Here is a 22,412-nt window from a genome sequence, read left to right as displayed (position 1 = left end):
AGAGACTAGTACAATTGCTTAAAGTAGAAGTGAAATTTTACGAACTCTGTTTTGATAACAACATATGAGAGAATAGAGTTTTAATCGTCAAAGAAACCAACCACAACAGTAATTGATCGAAAACTCCTTTTCATCTTCTTGAATGGATATGTATTATTTCATAATACCAAAAGAATTACATTGAAAAGATGAAAACAACCCGAGGATATCAGAAATGATGATGTAGAATAAGTCTTTATTTAATTCTAATTTTTATTAATTCTAATTTCAGTGTTGATTGCTAATTTCTTAACTCTAGTACAAGTTGTTTTAAAAATTCCACATACTATCTAATATATAGTTTAATGAGCATTTTTTATTTAAAAATTAAAATAAAACCCCTAGAAGCCTTGCTAAATAAAATTTGCTTTTATTAAGACCAATTTTGAGACAGCTGGTCAAGAATATATAAACTGGAGACAGCTAAAAACAAAATTGAGTATGAGTAAATCTCGATCTTTTGATTTCAAATCTAACGGTTAACTCACTTTCAGGAATGAGGGACAAATTCAAATTCAGTAGCCGACTTAGATGCTTAGAAATGCTTGCTTTTATTTAAAAAAAAATCTAAATGAGCAAAATTCAATATATATTGAAGAAAAACTGTAGACAATGCTATCACTAAAAAAGGGAATAATTTAGGAGGCGGGAGAAATTTGTGAAAAGGGAGTTTAACCCAGTAAGTAGTGACGGAGGTGTTAACAGTGTTTGCTCCAAACTCTACCGCCACTATATTTTTCGTAAACCACTATATTTTTCGTAAACCACTCTAACACCCTGACTCTATTGTGCACATGTTTTTCTTAGCGATTACTAAAACGGCAAATGATAGTTATAAGTCTCAGGTAAAATATTAAACTCCCTTATCCTGTAATACATCATCAAGTCTCAACAAGAGGGCGTTCTCTTTTTCTCCGTTTCAACCGGCCGTTCTTGAACATAGAACGAAGGTGACATTTTCGCAAACCTTGATCGTGAGAAAATAAATATAAAAAACGCCCATAAAAGATCAATACACGCTACGGATATATACAATACTCGGCCACCGTATAAATGGTAAACATAGCCACCGAAAGAGTTCCCTATAATCCAACCAATTCCTGTCTGGATAGAATCCATAATGGCGTAAATGGATGTTAAGATGTCGGGATCTGTGATACTTTTGATGTAAGTGACAGCTGCCGCATTTAAGACAGCCCTGTTTAAGAGGTGTAGAGGCTGCACTGTTAACACTAACCATGGGTTTCCAATGAACCCATAGACCATATATCTGATGGTGTAAGCGATAAACCCAATAATGAAGACGTTCCAAGGACCTCCGAAAAACTTGATCAATTTAGTAGAGAAGAAGTAACCAAGCATCAAAGACATCAAAGCGGTCGAGTACGCCAATGATAACAAAGTCCTCGAAGCTCCAAGTTCAATCATATAAGCCATAGTGAAAGATGAGAAGAGGGTCAAACTGATACCAGCTAGTAGAAGAGCTACCAGTAAAAATACGACTTTGACTTCGGTTAATTTCTTGAAGACAGCAATGTGGATTTTCTGATTGTTTGGCTTACGTCGGGCGCCATTTGAAGTTTGGTCTAAACATTCGTAGCCTTGTTCTGTAGGTGATATACGACCATAGAGGAATACAAGAATGGTTAAGTACATTATACTAGCTATGACGTATTGAGTATGCAATACAACGTAGCAAGAAATACTCAAATCCAAATTCAATGTATTGATGAGCTCTAACCATAAGTTGACCAACGGTACACCAAGTGCAGCGCCGGGACCAGAGATCATACGTTGAAAACCATAATCCATAATATAAGGTTGCTGTTCAATGTACCGCATAACAGCCGAATCGGTAAATGACAGATAACTACCTTGGAAAAAATCTTGTAAGATAATGAAAATGAGTAGAGTTGTAAATAGAAGTTGTCTGTGACTTTTGTCTTCAGCTGTTTCCATTGGAGGTTCAATGATGTTTTTGTCTGCTAGCGGAGATGGTAGGGAGTTATTGGTATTGAAAGGTGTATTAAAAATCGAATTTCCTTCATAAAAGTCAGTCACATTAGTTCTGAAGATAGTTGATTTAAAGTAAGGATTAACACTGGTATTTCTGCTTACTGACATGTTGAAAACAGGTGTAGTCCGATTACCGCCGCCAGTATTATTCAGTAAGTGAAAAAGCTCGTCAATCGGATCTGAATTAGTACCACGGAAGCTGTCCGACGTCTTCTTTAAGGGACACGTATTCTTGATCGGATCTCCGAGATACTTCGCAATGAACGGTTGCGACGACATCAACAAGATAGCTCCTATAAACTGAATCGTTAAAATCGTGCGATGACGTTTAGTTTTATCGGCAACGATGCCCCAAAACGGATTCCCGATGATCGATCCTAAAGGCATAAGACCGACTAAGAGCCCTGCTTCAGCTTTGTTAAGCCCAATACTACTGAAAAAGACGATTAAGAAGGGTTTGTATGACATTCGATGTAACCCGTATATAAAGTAGGCCAGTTTCAACGGGAGGGCGTTAAAATTGAGGGTGTACCACTTGGAGTTAGGGCGTTTTTCCTTTGGATTATGATGTCGATCTCGCATATTGATTGATCGATGATGATAGCTGCTGTTGTAAAGACTCTGATTGTCAGGTTTCATGTTGACGCAAGCCTGGTTTGGAAAGCACCAATTGATAATTAGATTATGCAAGTTTTCCTTTCTGTGATGAGGTGTCTTTCTGTGAGGTGTATAAAATCGAAGTTTCCAGTAAACAGCGAAGTAGAAGATTCAATGGGAGAGATTCGAGCGTAAATCCAAGCGCACGGCTTCCTGATTCCCCGATCAAAAACGATGCATGGTAAATCTTACACGAGTACTCTTCGTTACTTCAGCTTGAAAATATAGTGTAGCTTCAGAAAAGAACAATTTTGCAATCAGTGCAAACAGAGAAATGGAAAGGAATAGAAAAAGCGCTTCTCTGATTACTCAAATTGTTCTGATCGTTTGAAAACTCCTTTGTTTTGGTTTTAATTAGGTAATTAAAAATGGCTCAGAAAAATAACGACTCGTCATGCGCGAAGAGGATTTCTATATGGCTGTGTTTATAAAAGTGGATTGGTATTTTTAGTTTTTGGTCCATTATTACTCTTAAACTTTCAGTATCAGTAACAAATTTTACACTAACTTTTGCTCTAAAAATTCTCTAAAACTTCGAGAAAATTGGCAAAAAAGTCATTAAAAACAGATTTTTTTTTCTCGCTCCTTATTTAATTATGCCGTCGTGATGCTGTTATATCATTAAAGTCTATTCACGATAAGTGTGCACTCTTTTTTCATTTACCTATAACTTTTGAATGAATTCTTCAATCTTTATAAATTTAGTATCATTGGAAAGATATTAGTGAGTGGAACAATTTGAAATACAAAAATCTTTAAAAAAATTCTAAAAATGAAGATGAAAATGAAGAAGAAAAAAATGAAGATCTTGTAGAAAAGTGCTATAACTATCATTTTCACTGAAGTGAATCCTTGATCATCGAACGTTATCACTGTGAAAAAATTTCTCTAAAATAATCATTCAGTCAAAAGATATCAAACAAAATTATAAGCTGATTGAAGTCTAAAAACGCTGATTTCTGCTGTTTTCTGCTGTTTTTTGGGGTCAATCACTTATCAACTTTGTATCATAACTTTATATTGAATAAATATTTTAGTGAAATTTCTTCACAGTGATGACCTCCTAAGATCAAAGAATCTCTCCAGTGAAAATGAAAGTTATAGCACTTCTCTACAAGATCTTCATTTTTTTCTTCTCCATTTTCATCTTCAATTTCAGAATTTCTTTAAAGATTTTTTTATTTCAAATTGTTCCACTCGCTAATATCTTTCCAATGATACCAAATTTATAAAGATTGAAGAATTCCTTCAAAAGTTATAGGTTAATGAAAAAAGAGTGCACACTTATCGTGAATAGACTTTAGAATCGCTGAAATATTCTGAGCAAGAAAATTTAGGTACCTTAAGTGGATAAATTTTTTGGCGGGGATTAAATTTGGCGAATTTGGCGAATTTTGGCAAAATTCGCCAAATTAAATCCTCGCCAAAATTTCAAATTCGGCAATTCGCCAATTTAAATCCCCGCCAAATTTTTCGAAATTTCCCTTTCGCCAAATTAAAGGAAAATCATGTTTTTTATCGAGAAATTTCAGAAAACTATTTTTGCCTTTCTTAAGGGCTCTGACCATAGTGAATTTTTCATAATTGTCGTGTTTACAATGTGTTTTCTGACTGATGTAACCAACATAACTATAGCATGTTATACATTTTCTGTAAGGCCAAATATTCCTGAATCTGAAAATTCAAAAATTGCATTAAAAAAATTCGATGAAGAAGAAAATGAAGAAATTTGCGAAGACAAAAGATCTTGAAAAATTTTTTGTACTAGATGGTGTATCTTTAACCAAACTAAAAATAGATTTTCGGAAATTTTTTGTAAAAGCTTCTCTGTCTCAAAATCTTGAAAATAGTGGCTTTTGACCAATTTTTCATCCCAATTTTTTGCACAAAAAGAGTCATAACTTTTGAAACATCAATTTAGAAAATTTTTCCGAAAGATTTTAGATAGTTCAATCTTTTGCTGACAATTCAAAATAAATTCAAAACAAAAAGGTTAAAGTAGGTTAAAACCCATTAAAACTTAGCACTTTTTGTAAAAGAGGGTAATATAACATTTTATTAACGTCCTTTTAAGGTTCATAACGTCATTTTTGTAATTTAATTGCTAATTACTCTTGATAGAATAAATTCAGAAACAACTTATAAAGACAATTTTTTGTTAAAAGTGTCAAGGAACTCAATACAAAAGTTTTATCTCAAAATCTGCGTAGTCGATCTTTTGACTATGGTCAGAGCCCTTAAGCCGATCGTGTATTAACCGTATACAAACTATTTATACCTTTATAACCGATCTTATGTTACACGTATTATTTTTTCTATTCTGAGCTTCAACAAAACACCTCGATGTAAAAACACTTTTTTTGTCTTTCGCCAAATTAAATCCCCGCCAAATTTTCAAAAATCGTCCAGTCGCCGAATTAAGGGCTCTGAACATAGCCGAAAAATTGATTTTAGTATGTAAACATAAAAGTTATGTTTTAGGTTATCTGACACTTATAACAAAGAATTGTCTTTATTTAAATTATCTTTCAATCAAATCCATTAGGATTAATTAAGAATTTAATTGCAAAAATTACGCTATGAACTTGCATTACCTTCCCTTATAAAAAGTGCTAAGTGGGTAATTAACCTTTTGTTTCAAAGTTTTTTCATCCGCAAAGAATTAAACTGTTTTAAATTTTCTAAATTAATGCATCAAAAGTTATGGTTGTTTTTTATGAAAAATTGGGATGAAAAATTGGTGACAAAGCACCATTTTCAAGATTTTGAGACAAATAAGCCGAAATATTTTCCGAAAATTCATTTTTAGTTCGGTAAAAGATATACCATCTACCGCCAAAAAAATTACACAATGTTTTTTCTTCGCCGAAAATAAGCTCTTCAAAGTTGAAATACTCTTTTTTGCAAAAGTCTTCATTTTCTTCTTCATCAAATTTTTTCATTGCGATTCTTAAATTTTCACACTCAAAGATAATTGGCCTGACAGAAAATGTATAACATGCCACGTGGGCTATATCAAGTAGAAATTTATAATTTAACCGTGGCAAAAATTAAAAATTCACTATGGTCAGAGCCCTTAAATCCCCGCCAAATTTTACAAAAATGAGCATTTGCCAAATTAAATCCCAACCAAAAATCGCATTTTGGTCATTCGCCAAATTAAACCCACTCCAAAAATTATCAACTTAAGGTATCTTTGGTAAGAAAGAGGTGTCCCTAAAATATAAGCTTCTAAAGTTCCCGCATAATTTGACCTGAAACAAAAGAATTTCATCACGCCAAGCTAATGATACAAAGTTTTTAGAGCGACAACAAAAGAAATCCATTAACTCGAAACAAACTCCCTTAAGGGAAAAAGACCTGGTATATGACGAGCCGTGTTTCCACTGTTTTTGAGAAGCACTTTTTCTATTCCTTTCCATTTCTCTGATGAAAATCAAGATGTGTCAAGAAATGAAAGACCTTCTTCTCTTCAATGGTTTGCTATCTAAATGAACAATGTTTAACACGAAAACGAACTTGGTATAAAATGAAATGAAAACTTTTTATACCACAGCAATAGTTACAGGCAATATGATGAAACATGTTGATCGAACACAGCTTGCGTGAAATAGCCAACCTGTGACGTTTAAAAGGCTTTTAAGAATGCGAAGGAGAAAAAAGAGCTGGTTCCGGCAGTTTGGGAAGCTTATACATGCTCATGTTCGTGAATGATAGTCGTGAGAAGAAAATCGAATGACACCAGCTTGTGTTCTGTTTGAATGAAATTTACATTCTTGTTTATGTTCTCTTTACGTTCTTAAAACGCTTAGTCTTGGCAGAGGCTTAAAAATTTCGAAGCTATTACTGAGATCTGAAGCTCAGATAGCTCAAAGTCGTTTTTCAGATTTTTGCCAAAATTCCCCATCAAGACAGAGGGTGGGCGATATTTAGGTATAATTTACTAACGACAAATATCATGCCAACTCCTTTTTTTATGGATGGAAAAGCTGACTTTCTTTATTTTCCTTTTATTTGAGAAATGACAAAGAAATGATTGTTTTCGAAATCTTCAGTTTTCTGAAAAACGATTAAACAAAGGTTTTGGCATTTGATTCCATTGCATTGAAAGCCGTGAGGGGGTTAGAGAGGAACCTCTTGGATGGGAAATGGAGCCATTTATTTTCCTTCCAAAACGCATGATCAATAATGTGCTTCTCACACAAACACTAAAATAAAATATATCACCGGGTTTTGGAAAATGTACGACTGAGTAAAAAAAAACAAAGAAAGCGCTAATCAATCTGTCGTTCCTAAACTGTGAAACTCTTTAGGCTTCCCTTTTTCTTGCTTTGGAAAGGTTAAAGATTCGCATCATCCCTTCAGCTTGAAACTTAATGGTTCATTCTCTGTCGCAAATTATCGAAAAATCTTTGTCTAACTCAAGGTTAATACAATATATACCTGATGTGGGTCACAATGGTCAATTCTTTGATGAGAAACATTCAAATCTCCCACCACCATTACATGTCTATCGAATAAAAATCATGAAATACATAAAAAATCTACTACATTCGTCTACATTTCGTAAGGTTTTGAAATAAATTGGACCATTCCGAAGATACGAGCAATCAGTTTAAAAATGCATATTTTAATTAGGATAATATATTATCTGAAGAGGGTCAATCTTGGGTAAATAGGGCTCCCGGTGTAACAGAAAATATGTACTTCCCGGAAAATCACACTTCTCAGTACTGTCGTTTCGCATAAGATTCCCGTTTCCGTCCTAAGATTTCTTTGCCTCTTTTCTAGCAGAAAAAGAACAGGACCTAGGGTAGTTGAACAATAAGCTTGAAAAGGCTAGGCAGTTACATGTAAACACAACATTTTCCCTACCTTTAGGAACAAACCCTGTCCAATCTCAATCCGTTTATCTCGGGAAAAATGGCGGAAAGATTCCGGAAAAGTGATAAGAATGTTAATGTGGAAATGAGAATCTTGTACAAAACTTTTTTCCTAGGAAATATGTATTGGGGAGTACTTATTTCCGGGAAAAAAAGTACTGGAGTTGATTACCCTAATTCAATCTTTGGTAAAATAGGGTTCCCGGAGTTGATTAGGTGACATGAAATAAGGTTTATAGGCCAAATGCGTGAGAGGTCTGCGTAGGTGAAGAACGACTTCGACTCATTTAAGCATTCGAAATAGCTTAAACCCGATTAAATGGTATTTTATATTTTCAATATAAAATCACCACATCTTAGTTTGCAAAAATCAAGTAAGGAATTTTTTTGCAGACTTTTCATTTTCATGTAGCCTACAAGGGTGAAATGGTATACGTTCGAGCAAATCAGTGTACAAGGGTGAAATGGTATACGTTCGAGCAAATCAGTGTACAAGGGTGAAATGGTATACGTTCGAGCAAGTCAGTGTTAAAATTCATTACATACTTTCCAGCTTTCTCAAGGTGCCGACATCTCATTTCCAAAAGATGATAAAACTTCATTTTGAATTCATATCTCTCTTTATTGTCGACGACAGCCTTTGGACAGTACACGTTCACGATACAAAGATATCTCCCATCCTCAAGTTTGTGCTCAGTTATGATCACACGACCTAGAATAAACGACACAATATCTTCCATTGCAAAAAATAATTATATTTCGACAAGGACCCTTTTGTAACGAATATTCACTACACAAGCGTCCTTGTGATTTCGATCAACGCATGTCCAAGCTTATCTTCTACAAAATTTCATTGTCGTTCCAGAAAAAATACCAAAAACTCCTAAAAATGTGTAGTCCGAGTGATATGACTGGTTTTAAGGCAATTTTATTTTTTGATAGTAGAATTTACCTGGACTTCTTTATAGGGAACATCAGAATTATGAGGAGCATTAAGACTTTTTGAGAACAACAATTTGATTATGAAGTATGTTCAAAATCAGAAAGAGTCAACCACGGTAATGTTAATGCCTCCTATAATACATCAATTTCCACAAGGTCCTACCCAAGCTTTTCGAGGTGACTGTTATTGATGGACATGATTTGACTTATCACCACTAGTAATCATAAAAAACTGTGGAAACTGGCCATAGAAGAAGTCACGTCTTTTTCTACACAATAACGTCTATTCCACTTTACGGTATTTTCATATCTTTCAAGTTCAGCAGAGGAATGTAAAGAGATGGAAAAACAGCTTTTCTGATTACTCAAAGTTCAACGATCACTTCTATCGAAAATTCTATTGTAAAAACGTTGATTAGGTCATTAAATAAAAGTCCGAGAAAAGACGGCTCGCCATACAAATCTGACGGTTTCTACATGATTTGACGATAAAAATGAAAATTTGTTTTTCCTTTTTCGCCGATTATTAGTTCAATTTTTAAGAATAAGGAGCAATTTTTACGCAAATTCTTAACGCAATGATATTAAATTGATTCTTGTAAAACTGTCAGAAATATAGTCTAGCAAGCTAGACGACTAATTTATACATAGTAGAAATAAAGCAAAAAGTAATGAATGGAACAATTTTAGTTGTCTAGAAACCTTTGTACACTAACTCCAAACAAAAGAAAAGTGTCAATATTGCAATTATAATTTTTTCCTGCTCAAAATAATTCTTGAGAAAAAAATATGTGTGGATTTGTGTATTGAAAGTTTTTCATTTGATTTGATTTCGTTTTGAGAGTTTGTTGTTGTGCTTGATATATTGTTTTCTCGCTACACAAGTTTCTGCGTAGCTAGCCCCTGTATCTATAAGGCTGGAACACCGGATTCTTCCAGTCGTTTATACAAACTAAATCCCGTATTATTATTATTATTAGTATTACACCGCATTATAAACGACTCCAGTCTATCAGAAATAGAGTAAAATCGAGATGAAGTTATAATTTTCTCGAGTTTTAGCTTTCCATGTAATGGTGCGGTCATGGTGCGGTTATATCAGTAGAATTGCTAGCAAATTCTGAGCAAGAAGATATGGGTACCTTTTCGTATAGGAGAGGTGTACCCAAAATATAAGCCCTAAAAGTTTGTGAATAATCAGGCTTGAAACAAAAGAATTTTGTCACAACACGCTATTTATGCAGATTTCTTATAGCGACAACAAAAGAAACCTATCAACTCGACATAAACTCCCTTAAGGGCAAGAGACCTGGTATATGGCGAGCCATTTTTCCATCTCTTTACATTCCTCTGAGTTTAGGTCTTCGAGCTCTAAACATTTAAATTTTTGACGTTTTTTTTAACTTTCGAAACTCTTCAAATTTGAAATTTGAAATCAAATTTGCGTAAAAACATCAAAGTGAGCGAAACACGAGGTTGAATTTAGTTCTTTTTGGTCACGTGATTGAAATGTGGATGGGCGCGGATCACTGACCTTTTTATATTCTGGACCAAGCTATATCCGCCATCTTTGATCGGAGTTTTTTAAAAAGAAGTACCGGCAAAGAAGCCGTTGCAGTGTTAAAAATTGACGTCTAAAAGCCGGTCTCCACTCCTTTTGGCTTCAATCCTTTTTGCTTGGAAAAAAGATTACGTCATAATAATGCGCACGCTCGAAATGTGTTCAACTTTTTTCAACCGTTACGTTACAGAGGAGTTGCTTCATTTTTCTTTTGACCAATAGCGTGGAGGCTTTGCTCGAAAAAGTGCGATCAAACCGCGCGAAAATTTTTTAACATTTTTCGATCGGTTGAAAAATGCAGCAATTCCATTGCATGGCCAAAAAACTTTCTTTAACTTTTTTTTGTTTGCGCGAAACTCTCTTATGACGTAATCTTCTCTTTAGGCAAAAAAGGTCGAGGAAAAAAACTGTCGCCCATTTCACGCGAAAGTGAATATACCGGCCTTAATGGCGCTACATCATAAAAACTAACAAGCTCTCGGTGCATTTTCACCGCTATTTAGTAGTACTACCATTAGGGTAATACTTTCTAAAAAATCTGATCAAATATTTTGCTTGGCCGGAATTAACAAACCTTTTTCAGGGTATATAAAGGTCAGAGATTAATATCAATTGGTAAATAAAATATCAACCTCGAAATTCAAAACAAGTCGACTCCTAGACCAGAAAGATATTCAATGGACATCGGTGTAACTCACCAAGAAACGGGATAAAAAAATCTGGCGGGCTACGTGCAAGCTGAAAACAAAGGTTACGAAACAATCACCTTCGGAATCAAGATCTTTTAATTCTTGTGTAGTGAATTCATCATGAAAGGATGTTGGATAATATCCAATAGATTGTGTTTTTTCTGTGCTACATAACACTCCTGTGATACCCTCCTCTGCAGCTACAGGACAACACGACTTCTTACAATAAGTCACAACTCCTAGACAAAGAAAAACACTACAATCTTTAAGAACAGTTCAAATATATTTGAGTCATGAAATCAGGCAACATCAAAGAGCAGAAAATAATTCTTAGTTTAAAGTGTAGAAAAAAGCTTTTTAGGTTTGTCCTCATCCATGAACGAAAAAGTTTCTTTTAGAAAGGTCTGCGATTTAGACTTCACGGAATTCTCAGGTTCGTAAAATTGACTATTTCCAAATTGTTATCAACAGTTTCCTATATGTTTTAATTAGGACATCTGAGAGACCTAAATCTGCACGTAAGCCAAGGACACAAACTTTAGTGATTCAAATATAGTAGGAGAGCCTACCTGAATAGCCGCTTCTTTTCTTGGAGAAACTGAAGAAAGCAAGATATTCATCAATATTGCCGATGTCTGTTGTCAACAAATTCCCTAAGAAAAAGGAGACATGATAAATTTATATTACCATAGGTTTTGGTAATTTTCAAGGTTTTTTGATACTCAGTTGGCACGGCTCTCAGACAAGTTTTGTAAGATACTACTAGTTATATAAAGACATAATGAGCCATAAAAGGTGGGCAAAAAAGTGTTCAGCTCAGGCAAAAAAACGTACTACTTGCAGAGCAACCATAGAAATTCCATTTCTTTTTTATTGGATGTGCTGGGAACCTTGTCGTATATTTGATAGAAATTGTTTCTAGAGGGTTCAAAGACACCTAAGTGGTAACCCCCTATAAAATACATTTGAAAATTCAGACCTCCCTAGGAAATTTTATAGAAATTTTATTCCAGCTCCCTTAATGCAATCACTTCGACCCATCAATCAAAAGGCAATTTAAAAGCGCCGAAGGCAATTTTTTTCAAAAAGAAGGAATGCATATAATTTTTTAACTTCCAAGACCCTCCCTCGAAATGTAACGGGGTATAAACTATTATGGAACTATGAAAGAATGTCTTCAGGAATGTCGTAATAAGACAAAGAGAAACCAAAGTTTTGGAATTTCAATGGCACTAATTGCTCTTCAAGAAGCACATTTTTGTCCCACCCTGTATGGCTCCTACACTACTACTTTTTTTATAAGATACTGTGTACTTTGGCTGAGGGTGAGCATTATTCGTTTTTCTATTGTTTTAATCACTAGGCCCATTGTTCTAGCTCTGAAATCTCACCCTGATATTCTTAAAGAAGTTATTTTCATCAAATGAAGTGTGTATTATATTAAAACTAAAATAATAAGATTAGAAAGTCCAGTAATTTAAGATAATTGCACTCAACTTAAAACTAATCAGAACCTGCAAGAGTTGCTGTAATAAACTGGTAGAACCAATAACAATCGATAGAAAGATTAAAAAACCTAGGTCATTGAAAGGCTAGTAGAGGGTTTACTTCTCCAATCTAGAGAAAGACCTAGACTCTAGCCACCACCCTATTCAGAAAAGAGTTATGTGAAATTCTACTTTTCTCTTATTTTTTCGCCGACCGACCGACCGACCCTCTTTATTTGGTAGCTTCGCCCGTAAAACAACAAATAAAACTGAGCATCGCATAATGTAATTAATGAAATTCGTGTAAAAAGGTAAGAAATGATTGATTTTCTTTGAAGCCATTTTCCGGTTTTAATATATCGGACGGAGGATCGAGACAAAAATACCATTAGATGCTAGAAATTTCCAACATGTTTCGGCCAGGGCTGTTTTCAAGGTATATTTCCGGTTTTAATACATATTCCCCATTCAAATGACAGCATACAATATTCAATAACATCAAGTAAAGATTACAAGATTATAAAAGGCATCACCGCCAAATAGAAACTCTAAAAAGATGGCAAATCAAATTCTAATAACACGGCGCACATAACCCACAGTGAAGCTCTTTATGTCGGTGTTTTTTTTAGAATGTACCAAATTGTCTTTTTGGGGTATCTCCTGTTTAAAGCAACCTTTCTTAATGAAAACTTTTACACGAGTATTTCAATTTATTTTGAGAAAAAGAGATAGGATGAAATATTCCGATTTGTTTTAGTCCGGCTTTAATTAGATGAGTTGAACAGCTACAATTTAAGGACAAAATTAGGAGTAATCTAGGATGAGAGCTTTCTTCTGTGCGGATGGATGAAAAATTCCACAGTTGGTTACTCCTCATCTATAAAAGATTCCGTCTTTGATTAAATTTTACTCTCATATGGTGTTCCATAAATTATTAGAAAATATAAGCAAAACGACGAAAGGAGTAGAAAAGGATGAGATGAAATATTCCACTTTTCATGTCACCCGAAATCGAATTGTGGAATTCTTCATCCTTTTCTACTCCTTAAATTTGAATTTGAAAATTTATGGTATCAACAATAGGTTTCCGAAGGTTTTAGATAATAAAACCGTTTTAAAAAATTGCTATAGTAAAAATCAGAAAATCTAGATTTTCTGGAATATTTCATCTCATATTACTCCGAAACCTATACCATATAGATGATTTTAAAGATCTCTGAAAAGTCACTCAGGTACATTCTAATAAAAAACACCGACTTATATGTCTTCTAGCGGAAACCAACTCACGCAGGTGAATTTCGGCCTGGCTTAAATAAAAAAGAAGCTTATTATTTTATAAATCCAATAAATTCATAATAAACTCTACAGAGATGGAAAGGTGCAAATCTCAGCTTTTGATTGGAAGCATAAGAAATACCAAAAGTCTGAGTTTTTTGACTCTAAGAAAACAATATTCAATCTTTAAATCACTAGATTCACTAGATATGAATATTGGAAACTAACACTTTTAAAATCTAAACTGTACTCCGCAGCAAAAAGAAACCCGAAGATCTTACTTGTGATTTTGGTTTCTTGCAAACAAATGATATCTGCATCCAATGAATCAAGAAGTAGTTTGATTGATTTGCTTTTAATGCTTGCTGCTCGAATCCCATTCACGTTCCATGTCAAAAGTTTCATCACTCCAAATTTTGTAAATCACTATATGTTTAATACATTCTATTGGTAACCGTTAAAGCTGTAAAAGGAAAGTCATAAAATTATAGATATATAATGCAAAAAACCGATAGTCTTGACCATTGCCAATATATCCTAAGTAGATGATGAGGATATTTCTGGTAAGAAAGATATTTATTAGATTTAGATTTTTATTTATTTCCATACATTGATATCCTAATTACTGCCAATAGTTGTTTGGCGAACGTGACAGTCTTTTGAATAATTGATCTGGTAATGTCACCCAAATAGGTGAAAAAATTTGGAAAAAATAAAGTTTTGAGTTTCATTTTTATTCCTGGAAAATTTTTTTATTAATGACTTCAATTTTCAGAAAACATAAATATCAGGGCTTAATCAAACTGGCTTGTTCCAGAAATTTGACCTATAGGAGTTATAATCAGACAAATTTGGCAAAAAACTCTTTGTAGTTTACACTTCATTTGAGATAAAAATATGCATAATCTAATACTTGTCTTAGATTTCAGTCAATGGCTATTATATTAAGCTGCATTGAAAATTTTTAGCTTGACATAAAATGTTGTACATCTTCATAATCAGTAATTTATATGATTTTTCCTTGAAAGTTACTCAACTTTTTCAATAGAAAGGGTTAAATGGGTAATAATGCTATGTTGCGGACATAACTTTTTTCTTCCAGGGTAGAAACATAGGACATCTTTACATCATTTATCTATAATTTTAGAGTGTCTTTTTCTGTTGCCAAAATTTAAGGAATATTAGAGACTAAACCAATATATATAAAACCAAAAGATTTGGTTTGGTTTGATTTCAGTCATTACATGTTTTTCTTCGAAAAGAACAAAAGAAGACTTACCATTGATATTGAAACTTTCTCATATTTCTAATAGAAGAGCGTGTCCTCTAGACACAAAAAATTTAAAAAAGCAAGGAAATGCATGGTACTTACAAATGTAACTCTTTAGTATTGTCAAGGTGTTAGCATAACTGCTTAAGAGGGTTAAAAATCTGATAAATTCTTTAGATAGTTATGTCCGCAACATACAATTGGCTACATAATATGACTCTGTTTTGAACTATTTGAGCAATTCTAACTAGTCTGTAAGTGAATGTGTAGTATAGATTATGTTGTGTAAACACTAAACAATTAATTTAACATGCAAATTAATGCATGATTTATCCTTTATTCAAGCTCGCAGGCTCAGAACCATCATTTTCAAAGAACAGGGTTTCTTTTTCTGTTAAAATTTTCATTTTGGACCTCAACTAGGCATCAGAATATTTTTTTTCTATTTCTAATAGCCTAAGCATTACTTCCATATAATAAAACATCATGCCAGTTTGCAAATCACTTTATCAGCAACATTTTAGACAAAATAGTTATGTCCGCAATATGAAATACAGTATATGAAAGAGGTAAATAAACTGGAAATCTTGCAAATGGAAAATTGTGAGACTTAAAATGACCTTAGATGTAATAATTTGTCAAAGAGACCTAAAATTGGTGTTTGGAGGTTGAGAAAACTTCATGATTTGTTGCTGACATAACTTTTTGTTGCGGACATAACTGATTTTTGGAGAAACTGTTTTGTTTCACCGTCTCCCAACAAATAGCCTTTGAAACTTCAAATTTTTATAAAATCAAATGTATAAAATGATTCAGCTGAGTAAGGATAACTCCTTTAAAAATTTAAAGGATTAAATAGTGTGCGAACATAACTCAAAAATGTGAACGGAAAAAAGGCGCTGTTCACTTCAAAATAATGTTTCTTTTCGTCCATGATGAAACAAAAATAACTAATGTCTTAACCGTTATGTAAATCAGATGTGTAATCAGTTATTCAGAAGACTGTTGCGTTCGCCAAAACATCTATATCATGAGATGGATACATACTTATGCCAACAATTATCATATACTCTATGTCCATTTTTACAGAAGCCATCACCAGCAAAATGCTCTCAATTAAACGCTCTCAATTAAGTGTTAAAACTCCTATGTATCAGGAGTAAGGCTAGACTTTCCCCTTTTCGATCAAATTAAAACATTGATCTGAGCCCCCTGAATTTGCATGTTTTGAAAGTTTGATGTGTGTACTCCGTCTTTGTGGAATTTTTTAATGACAGAAAACATTTTTTTGTCTTTTTAAGAACAAATTTCTAAAAGGCTTTTGTTTTTCTGTAAATATTTCTTCTTGGTTTAAGAAATTCCATTTTTTATATATTGTTCTAATGATTATAATATTTATTTATACTGATTTATAAGATGCTTATTCAGTTTCAGTTTCAGCTAGCGAGCGATTCTTTGTAAGAGAATCGTCAAATAACTTCTTTTAGAAACATTGAACTTCTCTCGCTTTATACTTTAAAGGCAGAATAATAATTGATTTCCGGGTCAAAATGTTTGACACTTGATCCAATCGTTTGCTTATCTTTCTTGTGTGGTCGTTATTTTCATATTATATTCATTCCAATACTTTAATGCAAAATTAAGTAAAATTCATGGAATTCCGATACTTTCTCTTTAAAGTTTGCTTGGAATTCCGTGCCAAAATATATTTCAAAAATTGATGATTAAGTTGAAGTTGGTTTGATATTCTACGTTTGACGTTTGATATTCGTTTGATATTCGTTTGATATTCTCAAATTTGCGTTTTGAAGTTTTTGTGACTAATTTTGGAACTGGAAACTATTGGAAGCCAATAGAGTTTATTCTCAAGGGTGTGTGTGCAAAATTTCAGCGCTCTCCGTCGCAGTGTGCTCCCTCTAAAAATTTGTAACCGTCAAACCTCATTTCGGCCGAAATGACAAGTTGGGCTCCTGTGGGGGAGACCGGTTATCTTTGGAACTGGAAACTATTGGAAGCCAATAGAGTTTATTCTCAAGGGTGTCTGTGCAAAATTTCAGCGCTCTCCGTTGCAGCGTGCTACCTCTAAAAATTTGTAACCGTCAAACCTCATTTCGGCCGAAATGACAAGTTGGGCTCCTGTGGGGGAGAGCGGTTATCTTTGGAACTGGAAACTATTGGAAGCCAATAGAGTTTATTCTCAAGGGTGCGTGTGCAAAATTTCAGGGCTCTCCATTGCAGCGTGCTCCCTCTAAAAATTTATAACCGTCAAACCTCATTTCGGCCGAAATTTTGATTTCAATGAAAAACTTTTTAAACGTTGTTCATAATTAAACTTAAATATATATTTTATTTAGTAAAACATAAGAGACAAAAGATATGTGAATCTTATTTTTATTTTCAATATAAAAAAGAACACTTTATAGACATTGTACATGCATTGATATATTTTAGTATAAACATAGGAAGACAAAAGACATAAATGTTTTTTTTATATTAGATGTAAGAAAACAAAAAACTTTTTAAACATTGTACATACATGGTTATATATTTAGGTAAAACATAGAAAGACAAAAGACATAAATGTTTTTTTATATATATTAGATATAAGAAAACAGAAAACTTTTTAAACATTGTAAATACATGGTATTATATTTAGGTAAAACATAGAAAGACAAAAGACAAATGTTTTTTTTTATAAGCATACAAAAATCCGAAAACAGGCTCAGAGATGCTTAGGTCGAAAGCTTAATAAGGCTGAAAAATGCTTGAGGGGATGCATAAATTTAGGGAAATACTGAAAATCCGTAAAATTCCAGCTAAAAAAAGCAAAAATCAGGAAAAAAACATTTTTTCTCTTAATTTTTCACCATTTCTAAGCCTAGATATGCTTATAAGTGCAATGCTTATAAAAAAAACATGTATATTAGAAATAAGAAAACAGAAAACTTTTTAAACATTGTACATACATAGCTATATATTTTAGTAAAACATAGAAAGACAAAAGATATGCAAATGTTGGAAGACGAAACAAAAATAACTAATGTCTTACCTAAAGGTCAAACAGATTTTTGCTGTTGAGCAAACTTTCTGATGTTAAAAGTCTATACAACCAGATACAACACAAAAATTTCTTCAAATTTTAAGATAAACTCCAAAAGGAACCCCTTGGTTGTGTTTCTAGTCAAAGAGCCAAGCTAAAAGTTCATGCAGTCTTCTAGAAATACAAGCTTTTTATATATAACTATAAGAATATCAGGGTGAGATTTTGGAGTTAGAACAATAGGACTATTGTTTAGAACAATAGAAAAATAAAAATATTGCTCACCCTCACCAAAGTACACCATTCTTATAAAAAAGCGTCTATCGTTACTGATTGTTATAGCTAATCTTACTGCTTGCCTTGAAATTGTATTACACATAACTTAGTCCTTTGCAAAAGCTTTTTTGGAAAAAGTTAAGCCTCTTGGCACTATTCAGAGGGCAATTAAGAACTCAAGGGTGCATAAGTTGTATAATTTGATTAAGTATTAGTCTTATTTTTCCTAATGTTACTACTAATTTACATAATAATGACTTCCAATAGTTTCCAGTTCCAAAGATAACCGCTCTCCCCCACAGGAGCTCAACTTGTCATTTCAGCCAAAATGAGGTTTAACGGTTACAAATTTTTAGAGGGAGCACGCTGCGACGGAGAGCGCTGAAATTTTGCACACACACCCTTGAGAATAAACTCTATTGGCTTCCAATAGTTTCCAATTCTAAAGATAACCGCTCTCCCCCACAGGAGCCCAACTTGTCATTTCGGCCGAAATGAGGTTTGACGGTTACAAATTTTTAGAGGGAGCACGCTGCGACGGAGAGCGCTGAAATTTTGCGCAGATACCCTTGAGAATAAACTCTATTGGCTTCCAATAGTTTCCACTTCCAAAGATAACCGCTCTCTCCCACAGGAGCCCAACTGTCATTTCGGTCGAAATGAGGTTTGACGGTTACACATTTTTAGAGGGAGCACGCTGCGACGGAGAGCGCTGAAATTTTGCACACACACCCTTGAGAATAAACTCTATTGGCTTCCAATAATTTCCAATTCTAAAGATAACCGCTCTCCCCCACAGGAGCCCAACTTGTCATTTCGGCCGAAATGAGGTTTGACGGTTACAATTTTTAGAGGGAGCACGCTGCGACGGAGAGCGCTGAAATTTTGCACACACACCCTTGAGAATAAACTCTATTGGCTTCCAATAGTTTCCAATTCCAAAGATAACCGCTCTCCCCCACAGGAGCCCAACTGTCATTTCGGCCGAAATGAGGTTTGACGGTTACAAATTTTTAGAGGGAGCACGCTGCGACGGAGAGCGCTGAAATTTTGCACACACACCCTTGAGAATAAACTCTATTGGCGCTTCCAATAGTTTCCAATTCCAAAGATAAGCGCTTTCCCCCACAGGAGCCCAACTGTCATTTCGGCCGAAATGAGGTTTGACGGTTACAAATTTTTAGAGAGAGCACGCTGCGACGGAGAGCGCTGAAATTTTGCACACACACCCTTGAGAATAAACTATATTGGCTTCCGATAGTTTCCAATTCCAAAGATAACCGCTCTCCCCCACAGGAGCCCAACTTGTCTTTTTGGCCGAAATGAGGTTTGACGGTTACAAATTTTTAGAGGGAGCACGCTGCGACGGAGAGCGCTGAAATTTTGCACACACACCCTTGAGAATAAACTCTATTGGCTTCCAATAGTTTACAGTTCCAAAATTAGTCACAAAAACTTCAAAACGCAAATTTGAGAATATCAAACGAATATCAAACGTCAAACGTAGAATATCAAACCAACTTCAACTTAATAAATTGATGTCATCCATTTTAAGGGAGTAATGTTTTTTTTCTGGAATGGCCCAATGGCCCCTTCCCTTGCATCAGTGGAGAGAAACTTGCTGGTCATTCAAATACAAAGGTTAAATCAAAACAAACCTGATTAAATTACTGTTACAACACGTACCTAGGGATATTTCGGTCGCCAACTGAGGGAAGGGGACTCTATAGCCTCTAGAGAGGCTTTTAAAAATAAATCACTCGCTTTTCATCCGCCATCTTGGGTTGTATATGCAATAATGGCGGCAAATGGCTTAGACATTCTGATAAATAACGAAATTGCTCACGGGAATTTCTAACCCGCGCGAGCAAACCCGTACTGTCAATCATTTTTTAGACCTGTCAATCATTTTTAGCAGCATAGTCAGTCACTTGTGGTTCTGAAAAAGGTGTTTTTAAGATAGCAAAAAAAGACAAAAGTCGATTTTTGATAATTTTTATAGTTGAAAGTTTTGGAATACTGGATTTTCAAGAGAAGGGAAAGTCATGACTATATTGCCTCTCCATCTGCTAACCAACCTGATCCATTTTGAAAGGGGGACTCAGCAAACGGGCTGTAAATCCTGCTAGTGTCTATGAAATTAGAAATTTCCATCTGAGGGATTAGGACACTCTCTAATCTCCTTAAAAGTCTCAAAAGACTAAAAAGAGTTCTTGTATACAGTACCCATATTATACGAGCGTACACGGGCGGGCGTTATCTGATATTCCGATGGTGTATTGGCGGCCGCCCACGCTAAAGCTCTGAAGGAGCGGGCCAATATATAAATTTTCCCGACCTTCAGAGCTTTAGCGTGTCGGAAGAAAATTTATACATCAAGTACCAGATAAGGGCGGGCGATTAAATACTATCGCACGATCGATTAAATACGATCGCCGCGGGATGCGGGTCAAAAAATTCCCGTGAGCAATCTCGTTATTTATCAAAAAGTCTCGATAGATCTGTGTTGTGGAGCAATACGGTTTGTTTACAAATGGGAAGACGTCAGACCGGCCTCTTTTCAGACACGTTTGACTGGGCCATCAAACCAGTTTGACCTGCTAGGTCAGAAAGGTCTATCGATTTAGCTTTCTTTTCATCCGTCTATATATAAAAGCCCAGGATTTTACTGGGAAAAAGTCGATTGCATCTCAAGAACAAAGGTCCATTGTTCCTCCTACAAAAACCTTTTATTTTGATGGACAAAATTACGTCTGATGGTCTCAAGAGGTGGAGAATAACAAGCAAGCTCCTGCAAGATCAAACGTAGTCTGTAAAATTACTCTTGCACTGAGGCAAATTTTGGAAAAACAAAATGTTATCTGCAGCTCGGTTCGTTGCAAAAAGCACTCGAAGAACAGTTTACACATCAGCCCAAGACATGGCAAGATTAAGGGTAGCAGTTATTGGACAATCCAATTTTGGTGCAGAAGTTTATAAATCAATCAGAGAGAAAGGCCATGAGGTTGTTGGTGTTTTTACCATTCCGGATGTCCAGGTATATTCTTTTGTTTTTTAAATAAAACACATAATTTTTTAATTAGAGAAGTCTGTTTTTTACGTGTGTTTTTGTAAAGATGAGAGGTGTGGATTGGGTGTGTTATTGTCATTTGTGGCCATGCTTTAGCTCAAACGAAGCTTTTGGCTCTTAAAAACTTTTAACAAATTCATTTGAAGTGGATAAAGAATGCAGAATGTTCATATGTAGCCCTTCTAAGTACTCTTTATTTACTTTTTATCTGTCATTCTAAAAAAGCCCCAAAAAAAGTTTTGATTTTCCAAATATCTGTGACAATGCATTTCCAGGGAAAATTACAATAAGGCATGGAAATCAATACCGTAAGTTGGTCTAATCTCGACATCCGTCTTCTAATTTCGACACACTTCTTTAGAGATAGGAATAATATGAAAGTCGGAATTGGTGATTGAAAAAAGATTTATCCTCCCTTACCACTAAGCAAATAAAATAATTTCAACCTTTTTTTAATTTTTCAGAGCTCTAGAAAAGGGTGTCGAATTTAGAGGAGGGATGTATGGTTTTTTTGAGTCTCTCAATCATCCAATTTGGAAATCCGATGATTCACCATTTTTCTCACACTGTTTGAATCCGCTCTCCTGTATGGATAATGATTGGGGAGCAGTGATTCGTCTGCCAATTTTTGTGCAGTTTGTGATGTTAGTTACCGTAAGTTGGTCTAATATCGACATCCCTCGTCTAATTCAGACACCCTTCTTTAGAGAAAGGAATGATATGAAAGCTTGAATCACTGATTGAAAAATGATTATTCCTCTTTGACCACTAAGCAAATGAAAAGAGTTTCAACTTTTCTATAAATTTCAGCTGATAAAAAGGGTGTCGGAATTAGAGGAGGGGTGTCGACATCAGACCAAGTTACGGTACGGATGTAGAATGGGTGAAAATGGAAAAGCTTAGGTCCTTCTTCAGATAATGAGCCTCTCCAAATTTTTTTGTGCTTAGAATTTACTTCTTTAACCCTTTAAAGGGACATAACGTACTTGCGAAATTTGTAAACAAACTGTATGTAGCGGATACAAAATTAAAACAAATGTCACATGTCAAAATACAAAATAAAACCAAATATGGCTAATTTTGATTGTTCAATTGTTTTACAAGTTTGTTTTGGACACATGATTTCAATTGTTCTCTTTAAAGACACGTGGCTCGCACAATGTTTACATTTTACTACTTTAATGTCCCTTAAGTACCAATGACAAGT

At 34.5% G+C, this 22,412-nt stretch overlaps 3 protein-coding genes across 3 annotated transcripts in view; 1 reads left to right on the top strand and 2 right to left on the bottom strand.

The window, feature by feature from the left end:
* Positions 1 to 19,913, bottom strand: part of LOC136820694 (DNA-(apurinic or apyrimidinic site) endonuclease 2-like) — a 54,628-nt gene extending 34,715 nt beyond the window's left edge. The window contains exons 1-6 of the mRNA XM_067076892.1: positions 19,822 to 19,913; positions 13,831 to 14,012; positions 11,357 to 11,440; positions 10,865 to 11,026; positions 8,142 to 8,307; positions 7,156 to 7,222 (exon numbers count right to left, since the gene is read on the bottom strand). Coding sequence (XP_066932993.1) covers positions 7,156 to 7,222; positions 8,142 to 8,307; positions 10,865 to 11,026; positions 11,357 to 11,440; positions 13,831 to 13,954 — 603 coding nt within the window. The 5' untranslated portion in view covers positions 13,955 to 14,012; positions 19,822 to 19,913. The remainder of the gene's footprint in view (positions 1 to 7,155; positions 7,223 to 8,141; positions 8,308 to 10,864; positions 11,027 to 11,356; positions 11,441 to 13,830; positions 14,013 to 19,821) is intronic.
* LOC136820695 (major facilitator superfamily domain-containing protein 6-A-like) lies at positions 256 to 3,095 on the bottom strand. Its single transcript, XM_067076893.1, has one exon. The coding sequence runs from the start codon at positions 2,692 to 2,694 to the stop codon at positions 928 to 930; it is 1,767 nt and encodes a 588-aa protein (XP_066932994.1). The 5' UTR covers positions 2,695 to 3,095; the 3' UTR covers positions 256 to 927.
* A 747-nt stretch (positions 19,914 to 20,660) lies between the features above and the next one.
* LOC136820711 (cytosolic 10-formyltetrahydrofolate dehydrogenase-like) overlaps positions 20,661 to 22,412 on the top strand; it is a 33,710-nt gene continuing 31,958 nt past the window's right edge. Inside the window, exon 1 of the mRNA XM_067076928.1 lies at positions 20,661 to 21,172. Coding sequence (XP_066933029.1) covers positions 20,990 to 21,172 — 183 coding nt within the window. The 5' untranslated portion in view covers positions 20,661 to 20,989. The remainder of the gene's footprint in view (positions 21,173 to 22,412) is intronic.

The sequence above is a fragment of the Clytia hemisphaerica genome, unplaced genomic scaffold, assembly GCF_902728285.1.
Source record: "Clytia hemisphaerica strain Z4C2 unplaced genomic scaffold, Clytia hemisphaerica genome assembly, whole genome shotgun sequence".
NCBI lineage: Eukaryota > Metazoa > Cnidaria > Hydrozoa > Leptothecata > Clytiidae > Clytia > Clytia hemisphaerica.
This window is presented reverse-complemented; position numbering and strand designations above follow the sequence as displayed.